The sequence below is a fragment of the Dromiciops gliroides genome, chromosome 2 (genome assembly GCF_019393635.1).
Source record: "Dromiciops gliroides isolate mDroGli1 chromosome 2, mDroGli1.pri, whole genome shotgun sequence".
Lineage (NCBI taxonomy): Eukaryota > Metazoa > Chordata > Mammalia > Microbiotheria > Microbiotheriidae > Dromiciops > Dromiciops gliroides.
Genome location: NC_057862.1, coordinates 303,294,444 through 303,312,266, shown reverse-complemented (window position 1 = coordinate 303,312,266; position 17,823 = coordinate 303,294,444). Strand labels below are relative to the sequence as shown.

General features: G+C 34.4%; 1 protein-coding gene across 4 annotated transcripts in view; it reads right to left on the bottom strand.

The window, feature by feature from the left end:
* Nucleotides 1-17,823, bottom strand: part of ATG2B (autophagy related 2B) — a 128,014-nt gene that overhangs the window by 75,280 nt on the left and 34,911 nt on the right. For 3 of the 4 annotated variants that reach the window (XM_043983523.1, XM_043983524.1, XM_043983526.1), the window contains exons 6-11: nucleotides 16,368-16,547; nucleotides 11,836-11,932; nucleotides 11,053-11,235; nucleotides 2,312-2,466; nucleotides 2,107-2,215; nucleotides 1,170-1,431 (exon numbers count right to left, since the gene is read on the bottom strand). In XM_043983523.1, the coding sequence (XP_043839458.1) occupies nucleotides 1,170-1,431; nucleotides 2,107-2,215; nucleotides 2,312-2,466; nucleotides 11,053-11,235; nucleotides 11,836-11,932; nucleotides 16,368-16,547 (986 nt within the window). The remainder of the gene's footprint in view (nucleotides 1-1,169; nucleotides 1,432-2,106; nucleotides 2,216-2,311; nucleotides 2,467-11,052; nucleotides 11,236-11,835; nucleotides 11,933-16,367; nucleotides 16,548-17,823) is intronic. The other variant, XM_043983525.1, reaches the window with a different exon arrangement.

The following is a 17,823-nucleotide window of genomic DNA, read 5'->3' as shown; positions in this document are numbered from 1 at the left end:
TATTAACTACTATTATTATACTATTAACATTTATACTGTTGTTTTCAAGCATATGTAAAATGTGAGATACTTCTTAGTAGCTTTACAAATTGTGTTTTTAGCTCAAAAGAAATCAAATCAGATCTAAGTCAGTCGTGTGAGATATAAGAGAAATTTTATAAACTCGACTGCTCTTTCCATTGCTTTTTCTTTTAGTTCCTGAAGCTAGACTTGTATTCCCTTAAACTAGGGAAACAGAGGGTAAAAGAAAGTAAAGCTCCTTAAGACTGTACATGGTAAATGTAGATGGTCAACTTAATAAATTTTATAAACTAGCTGGGGAAGAAGGGGGAGGAAAGTATACCTAGAGAAATTTAGTTCTTGATTCAAAATTAATGTTTTACATATTAAATGACCAAAGAATAAAGGGCAAAAAAAAAATAACTATTTCCTATGTTCAATCTATGTGCTCTATATTACAGTGCACTACAGAGTGATGATCATAGTTATTATTATACTAAGTATACTACAGCTGCCTCTACTCATATGGATCAAATAAGAAAGTAAGACTCTATGTCCTCAATCAACTTCATATTGCTTCAGGCCAATTCCAATTTTTAATTCATCATTTTTTGCCTCTTCCACTAAGTCTGTATCATTTTGTCCATTAGAGTATGTGATAGTAACAACTATGGAATACTAGTTGGAATGGCAACAAAACATGAAGAATGATATCTTAAAATAGAGCTGGCTTAACACCAAGGTGAGGGAAAGAAAGGAAAATCTAGATTCCATGTCATATTAATATAACTTCTGTTCCTGAAAAACCCAAATATGCTAAATTCCAAAATACATACTTACAGAACATTATACTATTCATTTTCCATTCACTTATACTTAAAAGTTGGATTTAAATTATGAACTAATAAATTACAAAGCTGACTTTAAAAATTATTACTAAGGGGGGCAGCTAGGTGGCACAGTGGATAGAGCACCAGCCCTGGACTCAGGAGGACCTGAGTACAAATCCGGCCTCAGACACCTGACACTTACTAGCTGTGTGACCCTGGGCAAGTCACTTAACCCTCACTGCACTGCCAAAAAAAAAAAAAAAAGACAAAACAAAACAAAAAAATCATTACTAAATTCTTTACTTACTCCAATAGCAAAAATTATAAAATTACAAATACCTGAGGTGATCATGGGAGCAAGCCTCTGAAAATACTTCTCTGAAGGATGAAAAATCATGTGCCAAAAATCTTACTGGATCAATCTTTTCTATGCAAGTAAAGAAATACAATGCCATTGGAGTCAATGGATTAATGTTCAGAGAAGTTTCAGGTGGTGATAAAGGATCGATATGAAGTACAGAGGCTGAAAAGGTTCCCACAGCTAATCTAAAAATAAGTTCAGGCCTGGACTCATCCAGTGAAACAGATCTGGAAGGAAGAGCTGAAACACACAAATAAGTTTCAAAATTATTTGCTATAAATTTAATTTTCAATAGCAATATACAATATCAAAATTTGTAAAACATTTACCCATAATAATTTAAAAAATAAGATGATCACAACAGTTTAAGTGATGTCAGGAAATATTTTTTTAAAAATAAAAGAAATTCAGTTATCCACCTGTATCTCATATCCACAGTCCTTGATACTTGAAGTAGGAAAGAATATGTTACAGGAGTAAATGTGTAAACAAGGCTTTTGCAATTAAAAAAAAAATATTAACCAAAATCTGCTCACCAAATCTTCCTTTATGCCTTGTTTATTTCAATTAAATTTTGCAGAGAAGAAACCTGAGGTTCTCTTTCAAGGAAAGTATAAACAGTAAAACAAAAATCAGATGGTTAAGACTCCTACACTGTAATAACAAAATGTAACTTTTATGGTGTATGTTTTCACTAAAAATATTAATATTTAACAGATATCTATATTAAGATAATGTACAATTAATGCCTCAACTGCTTCATTTTCTTCATAAATTATACTGAATTGCTTAAACTAAAATTTTGTATTATGAACATGAAAGCAGCAACAAAGGTAATTTGTAAATAAAGATTTTCAATAGGAAGATTACGGTAAGGAAAGAATAAGTTAAAAAGTCACTTTTGCTTTTACTTACAAGTCCTTCGTAAAGATGCCTGGTGAATTAAGTTGGACGAAAATGGAGGTCCTTTAACTGGTTGTTCCTCTTTATGCTGATCAAGAAAGTCACCCCAAGTTGGCTGAAGCTATACAATAGAAAAACAAAGTTGCAGGACAAAAATGCATGATTTTGGAAGAACATAGTAACGAGAACACAATAACCAGAATAAGTTATAATTTACCACAGTGGCACTCAATGGAGATCCTGCTGGAGTATTTGTGAATGTACTAGTTAAGGAGAGATCAAGATCCATATTTGGGGGATCTCCAAGAGGAGGAAGAGATGAGAGACTATGGGACATATCCATATCAGCCATGGAGAAGAAAACTTCTTCTTCTGGGAAAAAATATACTTTGTTAATTTCATTGTAAATGCACACAATCTAATTTTTAAAATAAAGTGGCACATATTAAATGATTCCATATACTGAAGCATAGAAATGTACATTATTACAAAAAGAATAACAGCTATTTGGTACTGGGGAAATATTGTAGAGAGAAAAAAAATAATTCAATAGTTCAATGGAAGCAGAATTCCATCAATGGAGATACCCTTTTCAGTTCTGAACATCATGACACTTCTATTCTTTCTCACCCTTTCCAGCACTGCTGCCACTATCTCTTATATTCCCTAACTCATTGGTCCCAATAACTCAAAACTATTTCTTACTCCCCATGACCACTTCCAGACTCTCTTGTAACTTCCACCATTTACCAATGTACCCTCCTTTTAAGTTCATGATATCCAAATTAAATACCTAATCCAAATCCTGGTGCCTATTATCTACAAATTTCCAGGACATTCTCCTTCCCTTCTCAATGAATTTAGTGCCTCACAGTAACCTTCTCCAACCCAATTCCTGCCTTCATACATTATACTTCTTAACACACTGTTGTTGTTTCAAATATACTAACTTCCCAGTTCTTCAGTCTATTAAACTCCCATGATTTATTCCTCCACTCCATTTCAGCTACATAGTAAGATCGTATCTTGCCATCAGTGATTCCACTTCTGGATTCAAGAACTCCAAAATTCCATTATTATTCCATCTCTCCCTTTGCCTTACAACCCTAAACCTATTCTTCATCCTCCCTACAACCTCCAACCCTCATTACTCTCTACCAAAGGCCATAACCCCTGTTTTGGCTACATACTACCCCCTCCTTTCTCAATCTCAAACTCTTGGTGAACCAATTCAACTCTATATTATCCTCTACTTCCAAACTCCTTAGCCCTTGGTCTTATGCTTTACCAAAGATCAATCCTGTATTGTCCCACAATCCTCCTCCTCTATTCCTACTCCTATGGTATAGAACAGAGCTAGAAGTCATTACACCATGCTCAATAAGTACACCAAAAATCTATCTGATCTTTTAAATGATTTAAAAAATTTCTCTGTACTTAACAAACATTAATTAATATGAACATTCATAACAGAATATACTAGAAGTCTCAGTTCAGTTTTAAGCCTATAAGCCTTAGTTTTAAGCTTATTAACTTAAAAATGAACTAAGACACCCTGGGACACTATATATGTGCATGTATGTGTGTGTGTGTGTGTGTGTGTGTATGTATGTATATATGACCATAAATTTTTATTACAAATTTTATTACAGCCTTTTTAAAAACACATAATTCCCTGAGTTCAAATCCGGCCTCAGACACTTAACACCTACTAGCTGTGTGACCCTGGGCAAGTCACTTAACCCCAATTGCCTCACTAAATTAAAAAATAAAAAAAAATAAAAAACACATAATTCAACATGTTAGTTTTAAAGCCATTCTTATCTCTGCCCATTTGTTCAGGAAGACCTGAGTTCAAATCTGGCCTCAGACACTTGACACTTACTAGCTGTGTGACCCTGGACAAGTCACTTAACCCTCGTTGCCCCACAAAATAAATAAATAGATAGGCAGATAAATGAATAAATAAATAAATAGATGAATAAATAAATAAATGGATGGATAAATAAATAAATTAGCATAATCAGTTTTTTTTAAATAAGCATAGCCAAAACTATATACTAGGTATCAAAAAAATCCATATCTCATTCCACATCTCACATCCAACACCCATTGGTTAGAAAGCAGATAGCTTGCTTCATCATTGGTCCTCTGGAATAGCATTTGTTTAGTGTGCACTGATTATTCTTCTTAAATCTTTCAAAGTTTTTTCTTTATTTTAGCATAGTCACTTTATTATTATCCAATCTCAACTGGGCCCTCACCACTGCAAGGCAATCCTTTTATTCCTTATTCTTCCTTAACTGGGTGGTCAATACTCCGGTAAACAGTGACTATCGCAAAAATTCTCTTCTTTCTTCAAGTCTCCCATAGCTATCTCCTCCACCATTCCTCTCAGTTGAAAATTTGGTTTGAGTTGACTGAAAAAATTGAGGCTGCTTGCCAAGAAGTAATTCTTCTCCTATATTTCCCATACCATACTCTACTATCTCCTCCACCCCAGTCTCCAATGCTAACTACATTACAAAATCCCTCCATCTTCTACAAAACATTGCACTTCTGCCTGCCCACCCACCCCCAAACCCCGCCCCCCTGTCCCACTCTCTCTCAACTACTACCTCTTTCCCAGCTACCTATAATCATACCCACAGGCCCTTCATCCTTTAAAAAAAAAAAGGAAAAGTCCCCACTAGAACATACCATTGTCATTACCAATTATCCTATCTCTCTTCACCTCTTCTCAGTTAAATGCCTTGAAATATGCATCCGAAGATCATGCCTCTATTTCATCTCCTCTGCCTCTCTTTAAAACCTTCTGCAATCAGGCTTCTCATATCATCATTCAATTAAAGTCACTCTCCAAACATATTAATGAGCTCTTAATTGCCAAATCTAATAGTTTACACATCTAACCCTATTGATCATCTTCACCTCCTGGATTTTCTCTTTGAACCGCCTTAAATTGATAAACTTTTTGTAGGAAATGTACATGCATAAAGTCAGTATATCTTTTTTTTCATTTCCCAATTTTCAGCATTGATGGATTGTCAAAATAATTCAGATTAAAGCTACTGAATTCAAATTGTTTAAGTCTATTCATGATCCTTTCTTCTAACTTAATATAATTTTTATATCTGATAGAACTTACACACAGACAATTGATTCTTAGCCACATCTCTAACTAGTTGTTTCCTATTTCTTAACATTTATTTAATTTCATTTTGTGGTTGTTGGTGTTTTTTCAGTGTTTGCCATGGTTCTACTTTTGAAGAAAATATCTGTGATATAAGAGCATAAAGCTTCTGAATAGTCTACAAGTCTTTGGCCTCTTCCAATCCTTAAATCTAAACCATATTTTCCAACACTTTTTAAAAAATCAACCTTATAGCTAACTGGTTCTACCTTCAGAATGAAGTCATTTCATCCAATACAGGAAAAAGGCCTTTTCATGTCCAAAACCCCAACACTGAAGCTTCACTGTTTTGATTGGTGGTTACCTCAGAAGCCTATTACATCTAGGTCTGACCTCCAACCACTTCACCTTCCCGCCCTCATACAGTGTCGCACACAACCCTCCCATTCCATCTTTGCTCCCTTTTCCAGTCCTAGAACCTTAATCAATTCAATTTGGTGCCCTATGGCTCCAATGGCCACTCCTTTAACTTTTCCAAAATATCATTCCATAGCCACTACTCTCCATTTTAGAATATAAGTATTGTTTCCCCTATTAAAATATAGGCTCCTAGGGCAGCTAGGTGGCACAGTGGATAGAGCACCGGCCCTGGAGTCAGGAGTACCTGAGTTCAAATCCGGCCTCAGACACTTAACACACACTTACTAGCTGTGTGACCCTGGGCAAGTCACTTAACCCCAATTGCCTCACTAAAAAAATTTAATTTAATTTAAAAAAAAAAAAGGCTCCTTAGTCAAGGTGGGGATTATTTTTGTATTTGGATCACTAGCATTTAGTATAGTGCTTAATAAATACTTCTTCAATCAATTCATTCAAGTTACCAATCATCAAAATACATATTGACTTGTTTTGGAGGATGTTACCAAGTTTTTCATTGAATTTCACTCTTTCTTCATTCATTATGCTCATAGTAATAATCTTTTTTTTTTAATAATTCATCAGGAACACCACAAGATAACAGGTGTTCCATGAAAACCACCTTTGGCCCCATGACAAAACTACCTTTTTTGTTGGCTTTTCTCAGGAGAACCTTTGAGCTACCTTTCCATTTAGCAGGAACTTCTTTAAGAATTACCAATACTACTGTGGTTGGGTTCTTCTAGTAGTCTGTAAATTTGTTGATAATTGGACAAAGATCATCAACAATTAAGTACCAATCATTAAGTTCATGTTTATGGAATTGATATAGAGCAGGAATTCTTAACCTGCGGTCCACAGACTCCAAGGAATTTTATGGATAGATTTCAGGGCATCTTGGAATTTTTAATATTTTAATAATTGCATTTCAATATAATTGGTTTCTCTTGTAATCCTCTGTATTTTATTTCATGAATTTTAAAACATTATTCTGAAAAGTAGCCCTTAGGCTTCACCAGATCCAGAGGCATCCAGGACACAAAAAATATTAAGAGCCCCTGATCTATTGAGTTTATAATTTGTATATGAACTCTTACCCCCTTTTCTGTCATTCCACAACCAAAAGCAGAAAGGGACATCGGTCCCTTTAAAATGGCTGAGAAGCATTTTTAAGGAGATATGCACGGGCAAAGAATGCATCATGTTCTGAACCACCTGATGATGATGCTTATGATCTCTATACTTACGTTGGTATTCAGAGAAATTTTTTCTGTACCAGGACCATGATAGAGGTCTTTCTAAAAAAGCAGAACTTGTCATAGCTTTCCTTCTGTTAGAAAACCATCTGAAAACTAAGGGTTGCCACAGTGCTATAATGCTATCATGAGCCATTGGAAGCAAGATTAATGGAGAAGTCATATAGCATCATCATCAGAAGAATATTCATGGCAAAGGATTTTTTTTTTTGGTGTCCAGGAGCATCGTGGCATCACTGAGAATGCTAGAGAATTCTCCTCAATGTAATAAAATCCACACTTTTCTTTCTGTTCACTTTTTTTTTTTTTTTGCGGGGCAATGGGGGTTAAGTGACTTGCTCAGGGTCACACAGCTAGTAAGTGTCAAGTGTCTGAGGCTGGATTTGAACTCAGGTACTCCTGAATCCAGGGCTGGTGCTTTATCCACTGCGCCACCTAGCTGCCCCTCTTCCTGTTCAATTTTGCAGCCAGCTCATCATCCAACTTCAGTGGCTATCCATGACATAAGTAATACTGGACTAATTTCTGCTGAATGTCAAAATCTAGACAGTCACATTACTACTCTTCCTTTCAAGTTTTCCTATGTGGAACATTATGTTGATTTCTGAGTTGTCCTGAGTCTTGAGGAAGCTCTTTAGTATTGCCGAGTTAACATAACTGGTGCAATATTATCCAAAGAAAAGAAAATTAAGAGAATCTCACACTCTATATAGAATCTCTCTATGTATGGACTAGGTACAGGACATCATCAATCACAAGAGTAAACAAGGCATATATGGTCCAGTTTTATGCCTGACTTAATAATCAGAGAATCTCTAAACAAAATTACATCAAGGAATCTTAAATAACATGGAGTGATATCTTACTGAAGGAGAGCCATCAAGCCTACATTTTGCAGTAGTAAGGAAAATTTTTTAAATAATCATCAAACAATAAACACTGCATACAACATGCTGTTTTTACAACATTCAATCGTGTAAAAATAAATCTCCCCAAAATCTAATTTTTCTCAATTTCACACGGCAGCCTCCCTAGATCAAACCCTCATAATCTCTTGCCTAGATTTCCACAAAAGCTTCCTAATTTGTACCTCCAGTTTCATCTTCTTTTAACAAGTCCCGAATGTAACTACCAAAACAGTATTTCTAAAGGAGAGCTTTAATCATTTTACCACCCTGCTCAAAGATCTTTGGTGGTTCATTACTGCCTCAAAGATAAATAGTAACTGATTAGCCTGGCATTTAAAATTCTCTGCAATCATGTTCCTACCTTCTTCCTGACTTATTTCACATTCCTATCCTTCTTCATATACATTCAATAAAATTTGGACTACCAGCTATGACCAGAACTCAACATTTCACCTACTTCCCCGAAGTATTTGCAAAAGCTGTACCCCATCCTTTGAATGCATTTATTCTTTATCTCTACCTTTCGGAATACTTATCTTCAGTCAATCAATATATATTTTATTAAGTGTCTATTATGTGGAAGTCACCAGGCTAGTCACTAGGCATAGAAAGGACAAAATGAAATGGTCCCAGCCTTCAAGGAGCTTACATTGTTTTAAAGGAAAATAACAGACACATAAATACTATACAAAATAAATTCAAGGTAATTTGGGGAGAGGGAACTAGCAGCTGTAGGAGCAAGGAAAAACCAGGAAGCTTTAGCAAAAGTGAGGAGAGAATACATTCCAGGCATGTAGGATAATCAGTAAAATGGTATAGAGATAGGATAGGACAGTGTCAGCTGTGACACCAAAAAGGCCAGTTCAGTTGGACTAAAAAGCGTGAAAGGGAGGTACATATAATAAAGCCAAATAGATAAGTTTGTATCTGAATGAAGAAGAAATTGGGAGCTAGTGGAGTTTATTTAGGAAGATGATAAAAAGGTCAGAATTACTCATTAAGAAAATCACTTTTGCACCTGTGTGAATGATGGCTAGGAATGAGAAGAGACTTGAGATATGGAGACCATTTAGAAGACTACTTCAATAGTCCAGGAGAAAGATGATGAAAATTTGGACTAGAACAATAAGCTTGTAAACAAAAAGAAAGAGATGAGAGAGATGTTGTAGATGAAGAATCAACAAGATCTGACAACTGACTAGATATGTCAAGGGAGAAGGGGTCAAGAATGAATGCAAGGTTGAGAACCTGGGTGACTAGGAAAAGGGTGGCAGTAACCTTAATAAATATAGGGAAACTGAAGACTCAACTGAGGTACCATTTTCTCTGTTTATCTTTCTGATCTATCAAGTTACTATTCTCCTACAGCATTTTGCCAAATCTTTTCTTTGTCCTCCTCATTCCCTACCTTGAATTACACTTATCTGTTTTTATGTTGTATCCCCCAAAAAAGAACATAAACTTCTTTAAGAAAAAGACCATTTTATTTTTATATCTGTATTTTCACAATGCTTTGCACACTAGCGATATAATACGTTAACTACTGAAATGTACTACTCTGATACTAACTTATCTTTTATACTACATAATTTATACATAACCATGAATGTTTTAAATTCCATCCCTTGTTAAAAATACGAAAATAATTATAACCGAATTTAAAATTTATTACAAGCCGTAGTATGTTTTTAACTTTTAAAATTTAAACAAAAATATATTACCTAATTATTAATTACATATAATTCTTATGTATAAAACATATAATGTAATTATATTTTATCTACACTTTCCAGTATATCAGTCTATTTTGTTCTCATGCACTACTGATGACAAAAATTCCAAACTGATCTTTTGTGACCCTTTTTAAATAATAAAAATATTTGTCCTTATGCTGGTATCTACTGTTTCATAATATAAGCTTCTATTTGACAGTAACCACTTAGCTTACTTATACAGAATAACAGCTAGGGCAGGATAATGCAATAAGCAAACATTTATCATCTTTATTTTGTGGCAATAATTTTTAAATGTTATTTTATTTTAATATTGACAAGGGGGAGCATAAGAGTGATACTCAAATAACTGAAGTATTGTCACATGGAAAAGGAATTAGACCCATATGTTAGGTCACAGAGGTCAGAACTAAGAATAAAAAGTAGAAATTATAGGAAAGTAAGCTTCAATTCAATATACAAAAATACTTCCTAACATTAAGAAAATGTCCAAAATACAATGAACTTCCTTGAGGCAACAAATTTCTGATCAATGCAAGTCCTTCAAGAAAAAGCTTAATAACTACATCAATTATGTTACAGATTTAAATACAGAGGAAGTATGTAACTTCTTCAGGTGCCTTCCTATTGTGAAATTCTGATTCTATGAAGTAAATTTTTATTGATAATTATATAAATAAATGATAATGTCCAGAAATAGAATAAAATTCTTGGAGGCAGCAAATTTCTCAACATTATAGGTCCTTCCAAAAAGAAACTGAATGATTTCATCAGAGATGTTGTAGATTCATATAAAGGCAAAATCTTAGATTACATGACTTACAGGTCCCTGACAACAGTGAAATTTTAATTCTATGAAATAAAATTTTTATTGATACATGCTGCCCTGTAGACTACATATATGTATGTCATTATAATAGTGAATGTCACTATTCAATAGATAGAAATTCATCAAATAAGCAAAAAGTTTTGCATCCAAAATCAAATGTTTCAGTAAATCTAGACTATGGTGATAGAGCTAGTCACACCAGAATTTATGATAAGGATTAAAATGCTATTTTACACAAATTTTAAAAGCCTACTTAAGAGATACTTTATTATGAATTTTTTTGTAAATAAGATTAAAAGACGGTAAGACAATAACCCTCAAATTCACCTTTACAATAAAAAAAGTATGCACAGTGCACCTTTCCATTCAATCTTCTCCTAGTGTTTGATCTTAAAATCTATCCTCTTTTTGTGATTATTTGTAATAACACATTTTTATTGTGACATATGGATATATACAGCACAAAAATTCAGGATATTGAAAAATGTGACACACACACACATACTTACTCATTACTGTCCTTAGGTCAGCAGATACTAGAAAACTCCTTTAATCCTTTTGACATTTTATTAACTAGACTCCACTGCATGTCATCAAAGATGAACTTCCCTTATAGAGAACTATAATCTATAGCAACAAGCATTATAGCAAATTTCATGTGAAATCATTTTGAGGAGCTCACCACGGCTAGAAGGTGTTCTGGCTGATTCTGTTTCATAAAAACTCTGCTCAGATGATGCACCCACTGAGAGGGAGTCTCTTCGTAAGCACCGATTCAATTCCAACTGAATCCGATATTCATCTTCCTGCTGCATTGGACGATTTTTCCTATCTTTAGTGGGTAACACTATTTTACCAGAATTCTCTGTATGTACACAAAAAGAAATATCATTAATAAACATTTGGAGTAATTTAATCAAGGATGTCTCCCACTTCCATCTCCCCTAAGAAGTATTCATCCAAAATAAATAACTTTTTTGAACATAGTATGAATCTATACTCATCTTAGATACTCATAATATTAAATCCTAATCTAAGAAATAAATGTATGTCTTATTAAAGTGATTAAATCTGCAAAATCTATAAATGTTATTTTTAAAGTTGTTTAAGCACTCCAGGCCAAAGAACTATAATATAACCATTTTAGAATCTATACAAAGAATTCAATAGAGATTAATATACATGTACATTTCAACAACAATAACAGCCATCTCTATTCAAAATTACAGGGGCAGCTAGGTGGCGCAGTGGATAGAGCACCGGCCCTGGAGTCAGGAGTACCTGAGTTCAAATCCGGCCTCAGACACTTAACACTTACTAGCTGTGTGACCCTGGGCAAGTCACTTAACCCCAATTGCCTCACTAAAAAAAACAAAAACAAAATTACAATAAAATTCCAGCATTCATGGTCATTCCTTATAGTATTTCTTCAGTTTTACTTGTCAGTAAAACTTCATTTACTTACCTGGTCCAGCTACAGCAGCCAACAGGTCCAAAATCAGATGAACTTGCCTTGGTGACAGGAATAGGTGTATTGAGTCTACATGTCCATCGACATCCAACTTGAGAAAAAGAAAAAGACAAGGCAAAATTATTCAAAAACATTAAGCATAAATTAATAGGTACAAGTATATACGCAAAATGACTTTCTACCTATACCAACTGCTTTCAGGCCTAGCAACCACTATGGGAGGAGTTTTAGCTTTGTAGAATCAAGAAAAATTTAGAAGTGCTGATTTATATTAAAAAAAAAAAAGAAGTGCTGATTTAGGAACAGCCCAGAGTCTGGTTCCCAAGCCAGTAAAAGCCTTTTGGGTTTGACCTGCAAAACCAATCAAATTCCACGAAATATTATCCCCTTATGTTATTTTATTTCTTTTTCTATATAATTCAAAATATACCTATCAAAGCTCTCCATGTTCCTGTTTCCTTCTGTGTATTTTTTCTATTTCCATGATTTTCAATTACCATGTCCAGTAGATTGCTCCATAAAAACAAATTAATCAATTTCAACCAACATGTATCGTATTCCTCTATGACTTGCTTATTTTTATTTTTTATTTTTCCTCAATTACATATAAAAATAATTTTTAACATTCACTGTTCTTTTTTTTAAGTTTTGAGTTCCATATTCTATCCCTCCCTCCCTCATCTCCCCCTCCCTGAGACTGTAAGCAATCTGATACAGATTATACATGTACACTCATTTAAAACATTTTCAGAGGGCAGCTAGGTGGCATGGTGGTGATAAAGCATTGGCCCTGGATTCAGGAGGACCTGAATTCAAATCCGGCCTCAGACCCTTGAAAAAAAGAAAAAAAAAGAAAAGAAAAGAAAAAGAAAAAAAAAAAGAAACAAATGTTGAGAACTATCTCTGCATATAACTGGAAAATAATAAAATGCTTTTATGATTAAAAAAAGAGAAAAATAGTATGCCTTGGTATGTATTCAGACATCTGTTCTTTCACTGGAGGCAGATAAGAGTTTTCATCATGAGTCCTTTGGGATTTTCTTGGAACCATTATATTACTGAGAATAGCTAAGTCCTTCACACTTTTCATCATACAATATTGCTATTACTGTGAACAATGTTCTGGTTTTGATCACTGCACTTTGCATTAGTTCATATAAGTCTCCAGGTTTTCCTGAAATCATCCTATTTATCATTTCTAGTAGCACGATAATATTTCATTACAATAGTATACTACAACTTGTTCAGCCACTCCCCAATTAAAGTCTATTCAATTTCTAATTCTTTGCCACAAAAAGAGCTGCTACAATTTTTTTTTTTTGGCAAAGTGAGTCTTTTACCTTTTTTTGTTTTTCCCTCTGGGATATACACCTAGTAGTAGTATTGCTGGATCAAAGGGTAGCTCCAAATTGCTCTCTAGAATGGTTGGATCAGTTCACAACTATACTAACAATGGATTAGCATCCCAGTTTTCCTATATCCCTTCCAATATTTATCATTTTTCTTTACTGTCACATTAGTCAATCTAATGGGTGTGAGGTGGTACCTCAGATTTGTTATTTTTTTGTCAACATGTTTTCATGTTTTATTATTTTTTAATCATAAAAGTATTTTATTATTTTCTAGTTACATGTAGAGATAGTTTTCAACATTTGTTTTTATGAGATTTTTAGTTTCAATTTTTTCTCCCTCCCTCCTCCCCAAGACAGCAAGCAATCTGATATAGGTTATATATGTAACAATCACATTAAACATATTTCTGCATTAGTCATGCTGTGAAAGAAGGATCAAAACAAAAGGGGAAAACCTCAAAAAAGAAAAACAAAAAAAAGTAGAAATAGTATGGTTCAATCTGCATTCAGATTCCACAGTTCTTGTTTCTGGATTTGGAGAGCATTTTCCATTATGAATTCTTTGGAATGATCTTACACCATTGTATTGCTGAGAAGAGTCAAGTCTATCACAGTGGATCAACACACAATGTTGTTGATACTGTGTACCATGTTCTCCTGGTTCTGCTTATCTCACTCAGCATCAGTTCATGTAAGGCCTTCCAGGTTTCTCTGAAATCCCTTGCTCATCATTTCTTACAGCACAACTGTATTCCATTACATTCATATACCACAACTTGTTCAGCCATTCCCCAACTGATGGGCATCCCCTCTCAATTTCCAATTCCTTGCCACCACAAAAAGAGCAGCCATAAATCTTTTTTGTACATATGGGTCCTTTTCCCTTTTTTTATGATCTCTTTGGGAAAAAGACCTAATAAGTGGTATTGCTGGGTCAAAGGATATGCACAGTTTTATAGCCCTTTGGGCATAGTTCCAAATTGTTCTCCAGAATGGTTGGATCAGTTCAAAGCTCCATCAACAATGCATTAGTGTTCCAATTTTTCCACAGCTTCTCCAACATTTATTATTTTCCTTTTTTGTCATATTAGCCAATCTGATAGGTGTCAGGTAGTACCTCAGAGTTGTTCTAATTTGCATTTCTCTAATAGTGATTTAAAGCTTTTTTTTCATGACTATATATATAATTTGCTTTCTTTGTCTGAAACTGCCTATTCATATCCTTTAACCATTTATCAGTTGGGGAAGGACTTATATTCTTATAAATTTGACTCAGTTCTCTGTCTCTCTATATATATGTATATGCACATGTATATGTATATGTATGTATATGTGTGTATATGTGTATGTGTATGTGTATGTATATGAGAAACATACAATGAAGTTACAAAGTGTCATTTAGAGTACAACCAAACAAAATTAACCAACAAATATTTAATAAGTATGTCTATTATGGGCCAGGCACTGAACTATGTGCTAAGAGAAACAAGGGCAAAAAAAAAATGAAACAATCCCTACTTGTGGTGAGTTTACTTTTGAAACAGTCATGGTATCATTAGTATATGAAAAATAATAAGGACTAGTCATCAAACACAAAACTCAGACTGCCACAGATACATACATAATATATAATGGTAAATAACTTCTTTCAAAAACAATAGTATTAGAGATAACATAACTAACACCTTTTAAGTTTAACTCCAATTTTATAAAGACACTGTGGGGGCAGCTAGATGGCGCAGTGGTTAAAGCACCGGGCCTGGATTCAGGAGTACCTGAGTTCAAATCCGGTCTCAGACACTTGACACTTACTAGCTGTGTGACCGTGGGCAAGTCACTTAACCCCCATTGCCTAAAAAAAAAAAAAAAAAAAAAAACCCAAAAAAAGACACTGTGAAGAAAGTTTTCAAAATAAGATCTTCTTTCAGAGATAAGCATAGAGGTCCTCTATAAAGAAGTAGTATTTTTTCCCAAAAAATGTTATATGGCTTTGTAAAAGAGTCTTCTTCCATGTAAGCACAGAAATAACTGTTCAGTTCCATATAAATTAGATCATTTCACAGTTACCTAATAAAAATTATTTTTCAGAAGCACTTTGAACTTCAACTCACCTTTCTCCTCCTTACTTGAATTTTCTTTAGTGTATGTAGTAAGTACACATTTATTTTGAGAAATAAAAATATAGCGTCACTTATTTCAGAAACAGAGAAGCAACTTCTGTCCTGAGGTGAGAAAAACAAAAACTGGCTGGACCCAGTTTTTGTCAGTCAGGTTAGGCTAAGTGAACTGTAGTTACTTCAACTCCTTTCTGAGCATGCTTAATTGGTTTATGAATATTATAGAAAATGCCCCAAGTGCAGAGACAGCCACCATTTTTGAACATGGGATGCATGAAGATATATGTAATGGAAGGGGGGATTATGTTAAGGGGAAAGGGTGGGCTTCTTTGGAAACACTGTACTTTCTGTAAGAACCAGCTAATGGGAGATTGCAGGGGAGGATCTTTGGACTTGGGCATAGGGTATAAAAGGCTGACTGTCTGTAGCAAGGGTATGCCTTGACCATAGAGACACCCCTTCTTGCAAGATTGATCAATAAATTGCCTTCCTGCTTAAGTCCTGAGTCAGGTTAAGTTTGTCAGTGAGGACCCTTGTTTCTCACAACAGTGAATTCTCGATAATTTACTAAGGAAACATGTTTCATACTAAAAGAAAAAAATGCCTTCTCATTGCCTAGATAGTAGGCAGTGAGAAACAGCAGAATAAATTTAATTTGTAAAACTAATAAAATGGGAAAGGGGTCAGGAATTAGCTAAACAGCAACCATAATGGGAATTCCTGATTCTGATAAGAATGTACTGGGCTGAGTATAAAAGTGATAACAGATCCATATAAACAAACTGGGGGGCAGCTAGGTGGTGCAGTGGATAGAGCACCAGCCCTGGAGTCAGGAGCACCTGAGTTCAAATCCGACCTCAGACACTTAGCACACACTAGCTCTGTGACCCTGGGCAAGTCACTTAACCCCAATTGCCTCACTAAAAAACAAACAAACAAAGAAACCAGGAGGTGGTGTCCTACTTACTGGAGTCTCCAGAGTGGTTAATGATTTTTCCTACATAGAAATTGGAGACCCAGCACTTAGTATTATAAAAAAACAAAGCTAATAACTAACCTTAGCTCCAGGAAGTACTTCATTTTGCTTTAATGTAAGGCTTAGCTCCATTCTACCAATCATCCTCCCAATCTGAACAGGGGCTGAAGGTGCAACCTCTGGTAAATTTCTAGTGAGTTGTGGGTGTGGCTCATAAACAATTTTTGGGTTCCAGCTAGGTGAAAGCTTAGGTTCGGTTTCCTATAAAATCCAACAAGAAAAGGTAATGTATTAACAAATTATGAAAATTATACTATTTTAATAAAATAATATTCAAGTAAGCAGAGACCAAACACAGTAAAATATTAGCAGAATAGCTAGTATAAATTAAATGAAGAGAAAATAATAAGTACAAGAAAATTCTTCCCAATACAAGTATAACACCAGATTAAGAAACCCTAATTATATGAAAATTTATAGCTTAATAACAGCTTAATAACTTTGTAGCATAAAATAATTTTCTGCTTCACAAAAAGAGCCACCAGTTTCTTCCATTTGTAAGTGCCTTTATTGCTTTTAAAGTATAATCTACTTCATAAAAAAGTACTTGCATACAACTACTTAATCTATACTAAAAAAGATTCAATTAATTTATTCTTTTCTTAATAAAAGGAAAAGTATGTTTGACATATTATTTTCATTTGAATTCCAAATTTTTTTTAAACTTTTTTAAGTGCTTATTACATGTAACAGGCTACAACAGAAATAGAGTAGTTTAGAGAAGGTAATGGTTTAAGGTGGAAGGGAAATTATAATTAATTCCATTTTGGACATGACTTTGAAATGGCAAAGGGACATCCAAGGAAAGATTTTTAGCAGGCAGCTATAGATTCAAGCCTATTATTCAAGAGAGATTAGGACTAAAACACTAGATTTAATAGTCACAAAGATCAGGGTTTGGATACTGACTTAGAGTTTATTTACTAGCTGTATAACCCTGGACAAATTATGTAATCTCTCTAGTCCTCAGTTTCCTCATCTATAAAAAGAGAGGATTCAACTCAATGACCTATAGATCCCTGCCAACTCTAAATTTATAATCCTATTCCTAAATATTTAAATTTGTGTGTTAACTACATAGAGGGAAAAAAAATTCAGAGAAGTGGATGAAATAACCAAGGAAAAATACAGAGAGAACAGAGCCTTGGCAAACATGTGCAAACAGGCAGGAGATGGACTATGTTGCAACCAAGGCAAATGTGAAAGAACAATCAAGCACGTAGGTGTAGCAAGTAGGAGTCCCAGCAGTGTCACATAAGCCAGAGAAAGGGAGACTATCCAGAAGAAGTTGATTGAGTATATCAAAAACTGCAGGGAACTCAAGTAGGATGAGGAGTAAGAAATAGCCTTCAGACTTGGCAACTAAGAAGTCAAAGATCACCTTAAAAAAAAGTTGAGGTGAGTTGGTGCTGACAAAGTAGATAAACACAGTAAGGTCTTTCTAGAATGACAGGGTTAGTGAAAATTTCAAAAGATA